This window comes from Pomacea canaliculata, linkage group LG12, assembly GCF_003073045.1.
Source record: "Pomacea canaliculata isolate SZHN2017 linkage group LG12, ASM307304v1, whole genome shotgun sequence".
Lineage (NCBI taxonomy): Eukaryota > Metazoa > Mollusca > Gastropoda > Architaenioglossa > Ampullariidae > Pomacea > Pomacea canaliculata.
This window is the reverse complement of record NC_037601.1, coordinates 7504136-7521019: the sequence shown is the minus strand read 5'-3', so window position 1 is coordinate 7521019 and position 16884 is coordinate 7504136. Positions and strand designations below refer to the sequence as shown.

General features: G+C 37.1%; 1 protein-coding gene across 2 annotated transcripts; it reads right to left on the bottom strand.

Moving 5' to 3' along the window:
• Nucleotides 1–834: 834 nt before the first annotated feature.
• LOC112576811 lies at nucleotides 835–16859 on the bottom strand. Of its 2 annotated transcripts, none has more exons than XM_025259563.1 (9): nucleotides 16765–16859; nucleotides 12945–14549; nucleotides 11731–12232; nucleotides 10359–10669; nucleotides 9824–10176; nucleotides 7998–8117; nucleotides 7605–7671; nucleotides 7181–7361; nucleotides 835–6988 (listed from the first exon to the last, which is right to left on the bottom strand). In XM_025259563.1, the coding sequence occupies exons 2-9, from the start codon at nucleotides 13386–13388 to the stop codon at nucleotides 6933–6935; spliced, it is 2034 nt and encodes a 677-aa protein (XP_025115348.1). In that variant the 5' UTR covers nucleotides 13389–14549; nucleotides 16765–16859; the 3' UTR covers nucleotides 835–6932. The 2 variants fall into 2 exon arrangements, with proteins under 2 accessions (XP_025115348.1, XP_025115349.1); XM_025259564.1 differs by having other exon boundaries at nucleotides 12945–14543; nucleotides 16765–16853.
• Between the last annotated feature and the right edge of the window lie 25 nt (nucleotides 16860–16884).

The following is a 16884-nucleotide window of genomic DNA, read 5'->3' as shown; positions in this document are numbered from 1 at the left end:
TATCAAGCAAGACCCCTGAGACTATCTCTCTACTGACAACACAGTTCATGGCTGTATAGATACGAGTAGTTCTTGATGCGCAAACTATTGTCTGTTTCTAATCAACCAGCTTTTCTTGTGTGTGTGCTTTAATCCAGGAGAGGTCCCGGTCTCACTGAAGATTGGATCACTGTGTCTGTGATGATTACCAGCATACTTATATCATTCCTGCATGGCTGTTGAACGGTCAAATATTAGGTGACTCATCAAGTGGTAGGTTTTGTTTATCACGGAAATCGCGTAACGTTAGCATACGGTGCTGCGACTATAGTCTCTTCTTGTTGCTAGCAGAAGACTGGAGTGTGGGATAGGGGTCAAAGGAGCAAACACTAGTCACTAGTCAATCCGGTCAAAGTTTGGCGTTCACGCATACACTTTCTTCCCTGAAAATATTGCACCTGCACTCAGAAAGGCTTGGAGTCGACCAAAAACCCAGAATTCCCCGGCATTGAGCATTTTTGACCACGTTCCAACACTGCTTCTTCATCTTCCTTGCAGATCAGCAGTCACAGAGCAAGTCCCAGACCGATATTCTCGCCTGACTCCCTTTCATGATGTGCTGGTCCTGGTTCTATCGCCAGACACCTAGGTTTTAACAGAGGACGAATAAATGCTTTTAACTAGCACTTGTCAGAAAAAAAAAAAAATTGGCTGGTACCACTGCTTCAGGTGCCGGTTCGGCGAAAAACGCCACCACTCAACTAGCCCGATATCACACCTGTAGCTTATGTCTTGAAAAAATATATATTTAAGTTCTCACACACACAGATACACACAAAATACATGAAAGCAGACTGCAGGTCCTGCCTTTTCGTGGCATTTATTTGTCTTTTGAGCTTATATCCAAAAATACTGAAGACGTCTTTTTGTTTCAGCGACAAAGAAACGTGAACTAACGGGGCTCCCTATACTGTGCCAGCAGGCAGGGAGCTGTAGAGACACACCGATACGATCGTTCATTTAACTGTACAAGACAGCGCACACCAATGGTGTAGTTTTGGATGCAAGGGGCGGGTCTTCTAGAAACACCTAGAGTGCCAGTTATTTTTCAGACCGTGAAAATGACGGCGTTGTCAGCATTTCATGCCATGTGCGGCATGCGACCGATTTTTTTTTTTTGTAACTCAGACTAGTTCTTTGGGTTCACGGCCAACTTGTCTTCTGCATGCCAAAGCGCTCAGCGCAAAAACGAACCAAGGGAAGCAGCTGCGTTAGTCCTCTCTGTTCGTTTCTAGCCCCCTTTAGTAGCCGACTATTCAATACCCTAGAATAATACCAAAGATCCCACCATCCTTGAACATGAAATGACTGTTTTTGGCTATCAGCTATTTCAAGCAGTTTGCTTGAACACAATTATTAACTATAAGTCTCCAGAACGGAATGGTGTGTTGGATGCAAAGAGAAGGGCGGGAGGTGAGATGTACATCTGGATTAGGAAGAAGGTGGAAATACGTCAAACAACAAATCAGAGTTACAAGGGGAGCAGTGCACAAACATTAAAATGTGCATTAAAAGGTTTTCAAGCACTGCAACATCTCTAGTATGTGACAACATTCAGTAAATATGACACATCTGAAACCTAACTGAAGTAATATTTTTACAAATTGTTTGATATTATACTGAACTATTGCAAACAATGATATCCACCAGAAAGACTATACACCTTGTTCCAGTGCTATCGCTGGCCCAGCCATTACCTTTCAAAACTTATTTCATCCCCAAAAATTGTAAAAACAATCATTTTCATCATCTAGACAATCCTCATACAATGAAGTATACTAAATCCATGGGAAAACATATAAAATTCTCATGTAACACATCTGTTTACCGACATTAAGCACAAAGGTAGGTGTGGAATAGAAATATTCCTCACCCATTACCTATGCAAAAATATTGGCAAAAAAAAAAAAAAAAAAGAAAGAAAGAAAGAAAAACCTGGCCTGACATTTCCTACCATGGGAATATCTGATCTTGCTAGAGGAAGGTGCAATAAATGTGAAATCTTTCAGGTAGGATGACATTGAGGGTGTTATCCCCAACCACCAGATACCATACTTGAATAACATCATATTTAAATCCTTTCCTTCATGGGATTCACAGTTCAGAAGTGTGGATTTAGAGAAAAGAGAAACACCAAATCAGAGATTTTACAGAGGATTTACACCTAATCAACCTCGGAGCATTTTGTTTCAAATGTCAGATTATTTTAGCATAGTTGTTCCTACTTTTTTATTTCTGTAAGGACACAATCACAATCCCCTCCTCTATATTTTGCTCATCTTTGTCTTAAAAAACTGATTCATATGAAATCATAAAGAAAATAAAGTTGAGAACAAAATCCTGGACTAAATGTGGTGCAGATTCTACTCTCAGCACCATATGCTACTATTATGACTTTGTTCAAATAGTGTACACATATAAATGATAGTAAAACACTTTATGGACACCATTTCTGTTTCCCTGTGCACAAAGTAGATAAAGTTGACAAATATTTGGGGAGCTCTAACTAAACTTTCTGAAAGATTTGTTTCACTTACTCTAATAAATTATGAAATGGGAGAACTGTAAAACGAAGGAAGAAAGCCATCACTATAAAGCAAACGATTTTCTTTGCTTGTTAGTGGGAACAAATGATCACATAATCCCTTTCACCCCCCACCCCACCCACAAAAAAAAAAAAGGAGAGAAAGGAGCGAGAACAGTGCAGACAGGAACAGAGAGGGTAAATAGTTTAGGGGACACCTGCGTACAATCATAAGGAAAAACATGTATTTCACAAAACAGGTTCTCAGCTTAAAACTTGAATGGGGAATGCAGACAAACCTGTCACTCATTTGCTCAAGACACTGACATTTAGACACCACCAGAAGAAAAGCGGTAGCTGAGACATCTTAAACCAACTCCAATCACACAAATTCAATATTGCAAAAAAAAAAAAAAAAAAAAAAAATCTGCCAACCACATTAGTAGCAAATATCTTACAATGAAACAAAATGAACAAAAATGTAGCTTTCATAAATGAAACCTTCCCATCATGGGCTAAGTATTGCCTGCAATACACAAATTAATCTTTCCTCATAATATGCATAAAAACATCTTGACCTCTGAATATGGATTTTTTCCCCTTTTCCAGCAGTGAATGCTAATGATTGAAACACTAATAAAACTTCAATGACAAGACAGCACCAATAGCCTTCTTTTTTCAGAAAATTTAAAACCATTCTTGTTGATAAATAAAAGGCATAAACTAATTGCATACACTGCAGAATGAGCTTTGCACAAAACACATTATGGCTGCATAAAAATAGGGTGGATTTCACCAAGACTGTGCATATAAGGCACATGCATTTTTCAGTATTTTGCAAGCAATAAAGTAGCAACTTCATAATTTTAGTTCTTTAGATTCAATTCATTTAGCTTTCAAATTATTTTCCTCGGGAGACATTTTGCCAGCACTTTAACCAAATTATACAAATACATTAAGAAACAAAAATATATTAAAACAGCATGGTGTTTCTCTCAAGCCTTTTAAGTTTCTGCCTTTGAGTAAAAATTTTCTGACAATTTTTTTCCTTAAGTATAACATTTTGAAAGAAATGATCACAAAATTTAATAGATTTTAAAGGGACTTTTGCAGGTTCAGCAAATGGCAGCAGGTTCTGCAAATGTCAGGAAACATGTTCAGAGATTAATCATTAATCATCAAAGGTGCATGTCACATACCTCCTTCCCAATTACTGGATTAGCAGTTACATTTGGCAAGACATGCAAAGACAAAGGACATTTTGTGCAAAAGAAACAAAAGAGATAAGGAAAAGGTGGCAGAAACACTTCTTCAAATTAGTCTGGCTGCAGGTCTTACAAAATGAGCAGCAAATCAAAAGATTCCAGAATCAGAACATTTGCTGACACAACTTGATGCCAAAAAATTTTGAGGACCATTAATATAATAATAAACATCTTTGGTAGCAATCTTTGCAATAATACAATTAAAGATATGTGTGGCCAGCAAATATTTAACGGGACCTGGCAATGCAGCAATACTATTTTACTAGAGACTGTGACAAATTTTTTAAAAATAAAACACCTAACAACAGTAATGCATTATATATGTTGCACTTTAATAAAGTCTCTTTTAGTTTTGAAAGAAAGAAATGAAAACTGACTACAATTTTATAGTCCTCCAGTTACTGAAATATCTGACAAAGATGAAAACATTGCCTAAGGCAGATAAAAACATACACTGTGCTTTTCACACACACAAAAATCCAATTTAAGTATTAAATGGCATGCTAGAGGACTAACAATATTTTATTTCACAAGTGGTAAAAATTTCACATTAAAAAGCCAATTCAAAACAAAATTCTTCCCACACTGAAAGTGAGTAAAACAAAAGTTTTGGCACTGACACCAAATAAAGACAGAATTATATAAAGGCACTTCACCTCCTGTAGCTGCTTTAGGATCTGGAATTAATATCTTCATGCAAAAATAACTAGTATTTAAATCTTTCCAATATTACCCCTAAACAATAATTTTATCTTTAGCAGTTACTTGGCAGTTGATGCTGAGAAAGGTTAAAATATCAACACACATGGTATGCCTTATGGGTAATACCTATTGCTTTTCATTTTGCAACCCATAAGGGAAAAACTGAAAGGTCAAAATTTTTATTTACCTTGGAAAGACTTTTCAGAAAGGCTTTTAATTTTATTACAAAACTGAACAGCGTTTTTCAGCTGCTGACATATTGATTATCTTTCCCCTAGATCAGTGGTTCTTAACCTTGTTTGAGGTACCGAACCCACAAGTTTCATATGCACGTTCACCGAACCCTTCCTTAGTGTCATCACGAATTGCGGGTGTGTCTTGACCTCTGTGGCAAAGGCTCCGCCGAACCCCGGAGACCGACTCACCGAACCCCGGTTAAGAATCACTGCCCTAGATTATTACTAAGACATCAGAAATCACTTGCTATTCAGCCATTTTTCTCTTAAAGTTTGTTTACAAACTATAATAATGATAAATATGCTCCAATTTTTATGTAGTTTTTAAAAGGTACATTTTGCAAATGGTGAATGCAATTACAATTTTTAACAAAGTCATTATTAAGTACATAAGAAATCAGACTAGCAGGTAGGCAAAGGCGATATGGTGCTGAAAATAAATTCTTTTAGCTTGCTTTTACATTAAAACGGACAGAAATAGACATTCAAATCAAAACCTACTACAAATTCAGTTATGCTAATGTTCATGCTTTGGTCAGTAGCCAAGCATTTGCTTTCTATGCTAAACTGTCCCATACTGAATTAAAAACAGCTGCAATCTGTTACACAGCGAGGTATCAGACTTGAAAACATGAGGTAAGTCTTGCACCTGACATCATGTGATAGCGCCAAAAATTTAGGGTAAAAAAGAAACTCACTTTACCACTTTTCTAAAAACAAACCTCAAATTTCCCTCTCTTTGCCTATCAACACAATGCCTAACCAGCCAAAAAAAATGTATGACAGTGATGGTTTGTTCAGAATGTGAATATTTCAAAGTCTTATTGCTGTTAATGGATGCAGGATGCTCAAATATTACTTGTTCAATTCTGTTTCAGAAAACACATCAAAACCAATTAATTCTCCACATTAAAAAACTTCTGAAATGTACGATTCAATGAAAGAAATCAGAACATGGTAGAGCAACTGAAGACAAAATGGTGAAGATAAACCCCTCAATCAATGTACACATTTCGCAAAATATTGAAAATTATCAGCCATGATTCATCACACAGCTGATGTATCATGGCCCAAAAATACCCAACGGTCTGTTTGTGCAACAAAAATAACAAGATACAGAATATTATGTCTGATCACAAAGAAGTAAAACATAACAAGTGCTTATTTCAAGAAACTCCAAAAACAAGATTAAGATTACCTTTTTCTATAAAATATGCGCAAACATGAGATGCATGCTACAAGCTGTCTTTCATCAAATATTGATCACCCAGTTCTGAAGACAAAGGTTTCTTATCTTAAATTTATAACATATTAATTACAGACAGTAGAATATAAGATAATGAAAACAGCTATAAATCACAAACCAAGAAACACATGGCAACATTAATACCTGAGAAACTGCACAAAAATTACATGAAAGTACATAACTCTGTCTCTACCTCAACTCCTCCCCACCAACAAAAAAAACAACCAAACAAACAAAAAAACAAAAAAACAAAAGAAAAAGACAAAGCATATTATAACTTCATGATTTCACCCGAATCTCATTCTCCAAAAGCCTTTGCCTTTCATTGGTCAAAATGCAGGATACTTCTTGGAGAAGAAAATATTTGGACTAAATTTTACACACAAACATATTTTAAGAAATATAGTTCTGTCCTCTTATAGGTAATGACTCTAGCTTCCCCAGAACATGTGAAGTCCTTCCTGATAATAATCTGGCATCATAGCTTATCTTTGAAGCTTGCAGTTCTGTATTCAGGCCCTCATGCAGACCAAACAGGAACACAAAGTTCCAGACACCTGGTAGTATCTAACATACCTGTCAATATTTTTTTCCTTGTTTGCCATATAATACCAAACTTCTAAGCAGTCCCAAACAGGATGAAATCAATGGATAAAATAAGAACTTCTTAAAGCTGTTGTTGACTCCTAAGAAAAAAAACTTATATAAATGTGGACTTCATGAGAAAATAATAAATTCATTGACTGATAATCATGTGATTGACTTACCAAAACATTTAAAATTAACTTTTCGTGACACCCTTCCTAGATATACTGTATAAACAAAAAGAAGCAAAACCAGCACTACGCCTCTTGGAAGACTAGACAATGCAATAGAAGGGTCAAAGCATGAAGTGTAGAAGGCACAGAAATGTTTGTCTCCTAACTGTGATGGCCAAAACCATGCATGCTTTGTGATGTTTTCTGCTGTGCCATTCCTGCAACACAGAGACATTGAGGACAAAATCAACAAGAGCTGGGTTTGTTCTAAGCTACCTTGTGAATGAAATCTCCAATTTTCCCTCCACTGTCTAATTTAAAATGTGCCATGATGATGATGATGGCAATGAAATCAGCACAAACCACACTGTAAAAAAATCCTCTCCCTATCCCATTAAAAAGGTACAAACCAGGAGCAGAAGCAGGCCAAATGCTGTGCGCAGACATTGGGTCACTCCACTGCATTTGAAGAGGACGATGAGAAGGAGGCTCCAGAAAGTCAGGAAACTCAGCAGGAGGGTGATAGTGGGAACTAGCACCCGGCATATGTTGTACTAGAGGCCAGGTGTTGGTGCAGCCTGTATGCCTTAGCTGAAACATAGGCCAAAGCTTAAACACTTCTTTACTTGTGTCTATAGCAATGCCCTTTATCTTTCACATACAACCACTATAAACATAAAACAAGCAACAAAAGATCAACAACCCATATTTTTGAAGATTCATATTATAAATGTCACTGGTATATCAATATATATATATAAACACATACATACATAAACAGCAACAACTGGAAAAGCAGATCTTCATTGGTCAATACAATTAAAAGACATTCACCTGATCATGAATTTCTTTGGTGACTGTATTTCTCATTAGATCTTTTTCATCATCACTGCTGTCATTTCTGCAGATTGTAACAAAAAATGAAGCACATAAAAAAACACTGCATGAAATTTGATTATCTCTCCACACTTACTCCTCTCTTTCATGTTTCTGACTTTCAACAAGACCTGATATATTTCATTCAGGTGACTTAACAGAAATCTTTTCCACTTTTAAGTTGAGAACTTTGTTATCTATTAGCTTTCCACATAAGTGAAAATTATACACAGGAAGGAAAACATCAGGTACAAAAACAGAAGTTAATTTAAAGCACAATACATCACCTACTACTTAAAAAGATTTCCTGCTGTCTTATTAATAAGAGTTCAAATAGCTCTCATCACTAACCGTGAATCTATGGCATGTGCAAGATCTTTCCCAACAGCAAAGAAATGGTCTCCATTGGAGGAGTCGTCACTTCCATCACTCCCCTCATGAAATCCAAGCCAGTTACTGCTTGACAGATCCCTAAAGGTAAACATATCAATGTCCACATTCTGTGAAAAGGGATTCTGTTAGGCATAAGAACATTTCAACTTTCCTGCTTCTGCATTCAAAACTGAAAGGCATCTGAAGGTAAATTTTTCAAATTTAAAAGTGGGTATGAAGCAAGACAAACACTGACATCTTAAATATTTCAAACAACCATCAAAAGTCCAAAGAATTAAATGTGGCAAAGTTCTTTGTTTTCTTTTAAAAACTGGGATGATGTAAGAAGTGACAGGAGGCCATCAAAATGTATGACAGCTGATGAGGATGAAATACATAAGATCATGACAAAAATTGTACATGGGGAGTGAGGGACGAGGGACTTATTATAGCAGGGATGGGAAACATCTGGCCCGCCAAGCCAATCACAGATTTCAGTAAAGCTATAAGCTTTTTCTCTTTGCAACATAAATGTACATTAAATGAATAATATAAATTTTGAGGGACAAGCAAGAAACATCCATTACAGGATAGACAGGTCAAATATAAGTACATGTCAGGATAATGTATGCTTCTAGTCAGCTACCTGCAGCCTACATGGATGATTTTGGAGAATTATACATGTATGTGACTCCAAACTGAGGGTAGATAAGCAACTGTTGATATACATAGCGTACTTTGACCACGTCCATGCATACAAAAAAAAAAAAAAGAAAACTTGTTGAGACTTGTATATCTTAGTGCAGAGTTTCTCAACCTTTTTCGGGACTGTACCCCCAAAAGGTGAAAGTATGTCCGTAGGTACCACTTGTGCATAAAAGTACTTATTTTCATAATGGTGTGTGCTTATTTATGTCACTGCACACCCCTGCATAACCCTTGCCATACTCCTAGGGGTACGCGTACCACCAGTTGAGAACCAGTTTTAGTGTACAGTTGAGGACTGTGTCCAACATTATCCTTTTATGGATTTATAAAGGATGAGCAAATGAAAAAGTTTTGACTGGAAAAAAATTGTTTGGGTTCATGAGTTTATTTGTGCATTTTGCAAAACATGTCTGTGTTGTAGCATGTGTGTAGTCACTTTGTAAATGCCAAAATTCCATCAGGAATAAATTACGTGTGTACTCAATAGTCATTATTATTATTATTATTATTATGTATTTTTATTATTTTATCATAAATGTATTTTCACTGCACAACACAACCAAAAACAGAAAATTGTGCATTCGGTAAAAAAGGTTTTGTTACTATACAGTATACACAGTCTCCAATAGGAACTTTTTAACTGTAAATATATATTTTACAAACTCCAAAAAGACTTTTTGGCATGCTTTTCATAATGGCAAAGTATAGTTTTCATGTAACTGTTTACAAAAAGGTGGATTGTAGTGACTCAAGAGGACAGCAGTGCCAGACAGGCTAGGATTGTATATGTTGCAAATGTATTTTGGCGAAACTACAGCAATGAGCTACAAATAGAGCAGGCTAATTTTAAGTAGACAATTTTGTATGGTGTCAAAAATATCTGGCTCTTGGAGGGAAAAAAGGTTCTACACCACTGCATTAAACAGGCTGATGACATTTGATACTTATAAAATATAGATGAGGAGAAATAATGAAAAAGGACCACATCAAATGAAACAGAAAATTGTTCAATAATTATGGAAAAAGTATATATATACACATAAAATGTTTGCAAATGTCTTTCCTTTTTCAAACCTTTTTAAAAATGACATTCTCACCCTGAAGGTATGCCCACAGGCTGGTACAGAGGCCAGGTTCCACTATTTCTCATCTCCATGCTGTGGCCAAATGGCGGCCAGTGAGACCCGGTCAACAATGAACCACCTACACCCAAGCCACCTCCTCCACCCATGCCCAGATAGCCCGGAGGGGGTCGATGAGAAGTAGTTAGTGGGTCATGCACAAACATGTTGCTTGGGTGTGCCGGTGGATCAAGTGATAGTTCAAGATGATGCCGTGGAGCAGAGAACAGCTGCATTGTGGGAAGGCTCGCTCGATGCTGTTGATTAGGCCAAGTGCTGCGACCCATGCCAGAGAGGTCAAGGCAGCCTTCTGAGCGCCGATGAACTTGCTGGAATGATAAAACCATCTCTAGCTAACACAAGCTTTCTCTTTCTATTAAACTCTCACTCGACATCCTCTCTTGCCATCATTGATCAATTTAAGGCAGCAAAATTTAATCCAATTAACCCCCACTGTCTATGAGACATTCTACAAGCATACTTCAGATCATTATGTCCAACATCCTCTCACTTGTGCTTGAAGCTTAGGAAGCTGTAGGTCCTCAAGCTGGGTGTCGGAGGCTGGAGAAGGCATACGGAACATTCCTGGCACCGTCAGCTGCATGGGGCTCCGCGCAGGTCGGAGCTCTGGTCCAGAGTGCATACTGTTGGGTGTGGAAGGAGAATGCACCCGTGGAGGGTCCTCAGGAATGGAGTGCATGCTGTTGGGGGTAGGTGGTGCAGAGGGTGAAGGACTAGGTGAAAGAGAGGTGACACCAGACAACAGGCTGATGACACTGTCTAGCTCCTCTTCTGATACCAACTGATTTCTAGGGTACTTGCCTAAGAATGAAAAATGAAACACCTGCACTATTCAACCAATATTAATGCAATGATCTATTTAAGTAAAGCATCATGCCTTTTTTGCATTTAATTTAATGAAATTTCAGACCCTCTTCGCTATATTATATTGCAGAGTTTTTTCACTCTACATGCATTACAAATTAACATACAGTTTACAAGATATAAATACTAATTTAAAACAGTCTATGATGTAAAAATTATGAAACAAATAACCACAAATTACCAGAAAGTTTTTTAGTTAGACTCCTAGACCATTAATACTACATACACATGGCTACATATTTATCAATATATCCAAAATGGCATTGAAAAGAAAAAAGGGGGCACAAGAAGGTGATGCCAGAAAAACTGAAGCACAAAGTCTTGTATTTTGATGCAGCTTCTTTTGTGATACAATGAGCATGAGTAAACTAAATTGCACCAAAAGAACACAGTCTTATAGTTTTTATGATGTGCTCTACTTACAATCACCAGAAGAAACTTCACAGAGAAAAAGATGATGATAAGTATTATTTTCACTGTCATTTACTGTAAAGTTTCTCTAGTCTTTACTTGAAGACAGGGACAAATAAAACTGCCAAAAAATGCAGAACCTGTATGTGTTCAAGCATTACACACAAGTTAATTCTGTAATGAACACATGGATTGTAAAACTAGATTTGCATATCCACAACTTTAATGTAGCATTGCTGCAAATGCTCTAGACATAATGTGTTTGCACTTGGGAAGCGTATGCTTATGTGTTTAATGGAAGAAGGGGGCTTATCAGTTAAGATACACCCCTCTCCCATAAAGAAAAAAAGCACGAACAAAATTTTTGTCCTTTTAGCCAAGACAATACAAGGAAATTTATTTTTCAAGTTTGGACAAGGACTTCTAGAAATGTTAATTGTTGTGAATTGACTAAGAGCTCAGTAAGAACAGAAAACGATAATAACAATATTAACAAGATCAAATAAATAACATTTCCACAAGGTTAAAAAGCATACATGAAAACAGTACAAGTCAAAATGCTACAACGATCTAGCACAAATTCTCACCAAGAGAAATGTCTGGGGTAGAAACGTTATTCATCTCATCTGTCATTGTCACCAGAGGAACACTAGCCAGCAAAGATCCTTCCATGGCTGACACAGTATTTAGACTGCCTGCAGTCAATGATGGTGTCTCCATTCCCACGAGACCTTTTGGCTCCTCACTTTCAGTGGAGCTTATGTAGAATGCACTTCTGCACTCTTCTGGCAAGGGTTTGCGCTCAAATAACGAGAAAATCTTGAGCCGCTGGGTCTTAGGAGACCCCTGAGATGCTTTACGCAGCTTCGGACTGCTCCAAGGAGAGCTGGGAAGACTGGTGATGGCTTTGTCATAGGAAGATAACTCCTCAGCCAGGCCAAGCTTCAGGATGAACTTGGTGACCTCTGCTGAGTGTTCAGGGTCCTTGGCGACAAGCAAATGATTAAGGAGTTCAGCCATTCTCTGATGGCAAATCTGAAAGTATTGTTTCTGGAGCTTCGCAAACAACAAGAGGATATGGCAGGTTGTCTGGAATGAAAACATGGGAGAGATACAATGAAGCGTTGCCCTGACGACATAAAGGACAGTGAAAAGACATTATACCTGGATTGCAGACGACAAATTTTTCACAATCAGTTACGGCAAAAACTTTGCATCAATGTTAAATCAATCAGGATATACAATGACGGGTTAGCACTATTTACTTAAGGTCTAGGTCTATGAAAATAATCAAATTATCTTTGTCTCTCTCTCACATTCAGATTGTGTACAGGAAAGAAATGTCTTGCTAATTCTAATTGCTCAGAAACTGATTTGAAACAACAATTAAGATTTTGAATCTGTAAGGCTGCCATGATGGAGATTCTGAACATAAACTACAAACAGAAATAAGACAACTTTATTGGCTCTGCGCAGACTATGTTGCAAGGGATATGATGTTTAGAAAAAAAAAATCATCTCTTAACAACAAAAAAATGACCTGTAAAATGTAGATGCGCACAACATGAGTCTTCTTGCTGATGACACTTGGATCATTAACTAATTAAAGAGAAAATTGTGTCCTTTCTACACATATCTGTGTTTGTTTAGGCAGAGTAAGTAATGAGGTAAAAAGTCTGAACTGTTGTACAAAAAAAAAAGTAAGTATGTTAATGATAATGTGATGGTGACAAGCACCAGGTAATGAAGTAATTTTAATAGTACTGACTAGCTGATTCAGTACTAAAGAACAATCACTTACTTGCGCATACACCAGTTTAGGATCCTCCTGCCCTGCTTTGCATCTGGTTTCCAAAGACAACAGCATGCTCTCCATGTCTTTCAGCTGCTCAAGACTGTGCTGCATTTGCTGGCTGCCATACACCTCACGAAAGCCACCAGCTAACTGCTCCCCAACCTTCTGATAGTCAGTTCCACGCAAGGCCTGTGCCAGGGACTCTGTAAGATGGGTGCCTGCCCCATCCAAGTTGCGCATGGCACTGCGGAACTCTTCGATGCCCTGGTAACAGTCCCGCATGTCTTGGTTCAATGTGTCTTCAGAGCTGCCAATGTGGAAGACTGAGCGAGGCTCAGAAGTTGTCGACATCCCAGCAGACCTGCTGCCTAAAATATGACGCTTCAGATTTTCCATCGCTGAGATTTTGTTGTTAATGGTGTATGTCTTTTCCAGATGGAAATAAATCATATGCAAAGCCTTCACATCAAAACACCACACACGTTCACCAACAATCTGATCAGGTCAAACTGTTTATGTGTCACACACAAAACATGGATTTTGCCGATTTTTTAAAAGCCTTTTTGGAAAAAATATGATCAATATTAAACATGTGCCTTTATTTTCATAGTAATATTGTTTAAAAGTTTTTATGGTTTTACGATTTAGCACCACATGGTGTAAATACCACAAATATATGTGCAATACCCTAAGAAACCAATTAGTAATACAGAATGGTTAAGATGCCTTTAGTAAAGCCATCATGATATTGCACTTAGCCCTTGTTTTGAAAACAAAAAGTCTTCAATGGGCAAGAACCAAGTTCAGACAGACACCTGAGGTCTACTAAATGAACACAAACAAGTAGCTCCTGAGTAAACACTTTCTGTTGTATAAGTGCAGGACAATTTTGCATAAATCTCAGCATCAACCAATTTGGAAAAGAAATGCTTATATTCTTAACAAGTTAAAATATGAAGAAAGAGATGTTTTAAAACACATTTAAAGAAAGAGGTTTTTTGAGAGAAAAAAGGTGAACAAAAAGCAAACATTTGAGCGAAAATCTGTTGTGGTGTTATTTCCAAGGTCAAGTTTTGAAAACCAGGCAAAAATGATTTAACCCTCTTGATCCTGCAAGGGGTTTCCTACACAAAATGATGTCACAGCATGGTCAACCGAAATCTTTTCCTTTACAGCAAAAGTAGTTAAGGCAGGCACTTCCACAAATGGTCATGGTGCAGGATTCCAAAAGCACATCACCTCATCATTGTCTTCTACAGTAAATACCAGCTATCAACACATGACAGTTAATGCTGTAGCTTCACATTTAATCACACCAATGCACCAATCATAAAATGAGGAAGCAAGGGGTAGGAACCACATTATGAACTCCAAGAAGCAGTTCAGCATTCAATCGTACCATGATTACATTACAATATCAAAGTCTGAGAAAAGCTTGTGGCAAAGCATACACATCTGGTATGATGTGTGCTTTTCCCATTTTAGTCCTTGTGTCTGATTTACACAGATAAAGAAAACTTTATATTTTTCTGCTTCACGGTTTTGAGGAGTCTTTCTGTGATGTTTAGTTTTTGTTCAGTTCTTGTTGTCAGATGTCTATCACACCTGCAACTGACCAAACAAAAATAATTCAAAATTGAAGTATAAATAACAGCACTAGAACAATTTTAAACAGTTCTGAAGGATGTTTATGCTATTTTAAATGCAGAACTTAAAGCCCTTAATAAGTATAAAGTGTCAACACAAGGTGGATTTAGGTATGACCCCAAATGTTAAAGCCCTATCATCCAAGTGGGCCACTCTGGTCTTGCAAACCTCATACAAGTGTCTCCTAGGAGACAAGACACATCTGTGTACTTCTACTTTTCCTTCTTTGGCTTCAGTATCTGCAATGCCTTGTTTCCATCACTCTGTGCACTGACAAAACTTTCAAGGCTGGCCTTAAGACCCATATTTTTCCTGAATTCCTCTAGTAGCTGGTTGTCTCCTTTTCTCATATCTCTCTCTTCCTCTCCTGTGCTCTATGCAACTGGTGGTACAGTGGATAAAGCTAAAGGATATGTCTGTCACCCCAGGAGTAAATATAGCGTATCTTGAGTCACATAAGACATAACCTCTCTCTTTGCGACACCTTGTAATGCACATGTAAATACATGCATGTGTGTGCATTTACATATTTGATCCTGCCTTCGATCATAATGCAAGGTACAATATAAATAAACAATATTCTTAAATGCTTATTTTTATTGTTGCTGCCTTTATAGTATGACACCAAAAAAGCTGTAATTAACAGGAAGTACAAAACTTCCAGCATTATAGTGTTGCACTTCTAGCATTATACTTATGAACAGATTTAATGACATGAAGAAATGCCAAATACTACTAACAAGCACAAATAAAAACTAGGGACATTATATGGTACTAGAAGCAGCAGTTTTAATCAAAAGAGGGTTCCAACCCTGACTTGTAGCATCTGTTTGACCTTCCTGTCCTAAAAGTGTGAAAGTACTTCATAAATTTCTCCCTTCACTTAAGCAAAATTTAACAGCAAAAAAATTAAATGCTATACATTTGTCAAAAAGCACTGTTAAAAAGAAATGATCATCACTCTTTTTTTCCCCCTATTAAATTAAAGTATTTATCTCCAGCTGATCATCCATTTCACTTTAAAGAAGAGTTCATTAAACTTTGCTAGCAGCATAGATAAATTATATGCAACACCTGCTAGCTCCCTTTATGTACACTTTTAGGCATTTCTTTAATGCTGGCTCACCAGATCAATAGCACAACTGACAACAGGACTAGGTTAAAAAAAATTCTTCATTGATTGTTCTTCCATGCTTGTACAGATGTGAAGAACACACCAATCAATTTTTACTATATTTAGCATCTACCATAGAAACAAGGTTTACATCTATAAACATCTCAGGCCCAAGCGTAGAGACAAAAAAAGAAGCTTGCAGATGTGTCAGAGTATATGTGTGAGAGAGAGAGAAAAACAGGCAGCCCTTGATCATAAGTGCATGAATATCACTACTAAATAATATTTTTTGTCAAAGTATTCTCCAGTGATTGATAATGAAGAGGACATTTTACTTTCTCTACAGCTTAAAGTGACATAAAACCTAATGTATTACATCAGTAAACTGAAGCATTTAAAATAATTCAGCCAACTCGAAAACTATAAAAGTAACTACTTCAGAACCTGAAAATTAATTTCACAAGCTTAATAAGTCATGCTGCAATTAAATTTCATTTATCTTTAATCATCTACGAAAAAAATTCATCCCCAACATTACATGTTCAAATGTGATACAAGCGCTTATGCTGTAGAAATACAGCAACAAATGTTTGGCATAACGGCCTTTGAATAACACCTGATAACTTGATCATTTCATCTATCATGTTTCTTCTTTTTTTCTTCAAGGCGTCATCATTGTCTTTTTCGTCATCTTCTTTGCGATCATGTTACATATGACACACCGTCCCAGTTGTAAATGTGTGGAGAACGTCTTGAAAACTATCGCGTAATTATCTCTAGCATAGGACGATAAAGGTATATCTCTTTCAGTCGTACGTAGTACTGGGATCATTTTTTTTTAATGATAAACACAGATATCATAACTGAAAGGTCGAGAACTGTGTTTCATTATTACTTCTAATTGTCACTTTGGTTTTCAGAAAATGAAAAACTCACTTCACGCACACATACACTGTGGTGATTGCGAATGATGCATCTATAAATAAAACCTAAATGAGTATATGTTCACCGCTCTGGTCTGTTCAGCTTAGTCAAAAAACTTAAAACAGTAAAAGATATAGTCACCTTTGCCATCCTACTGCTGTTTGACAACAGTCCCTAGACACCAATCAGTCTGGGGATGAGCTTTGAAACCGGAACTCCTCCCACACTGCCCGGAAGTCAGGGGTCAAGGTTGTTCCCAAG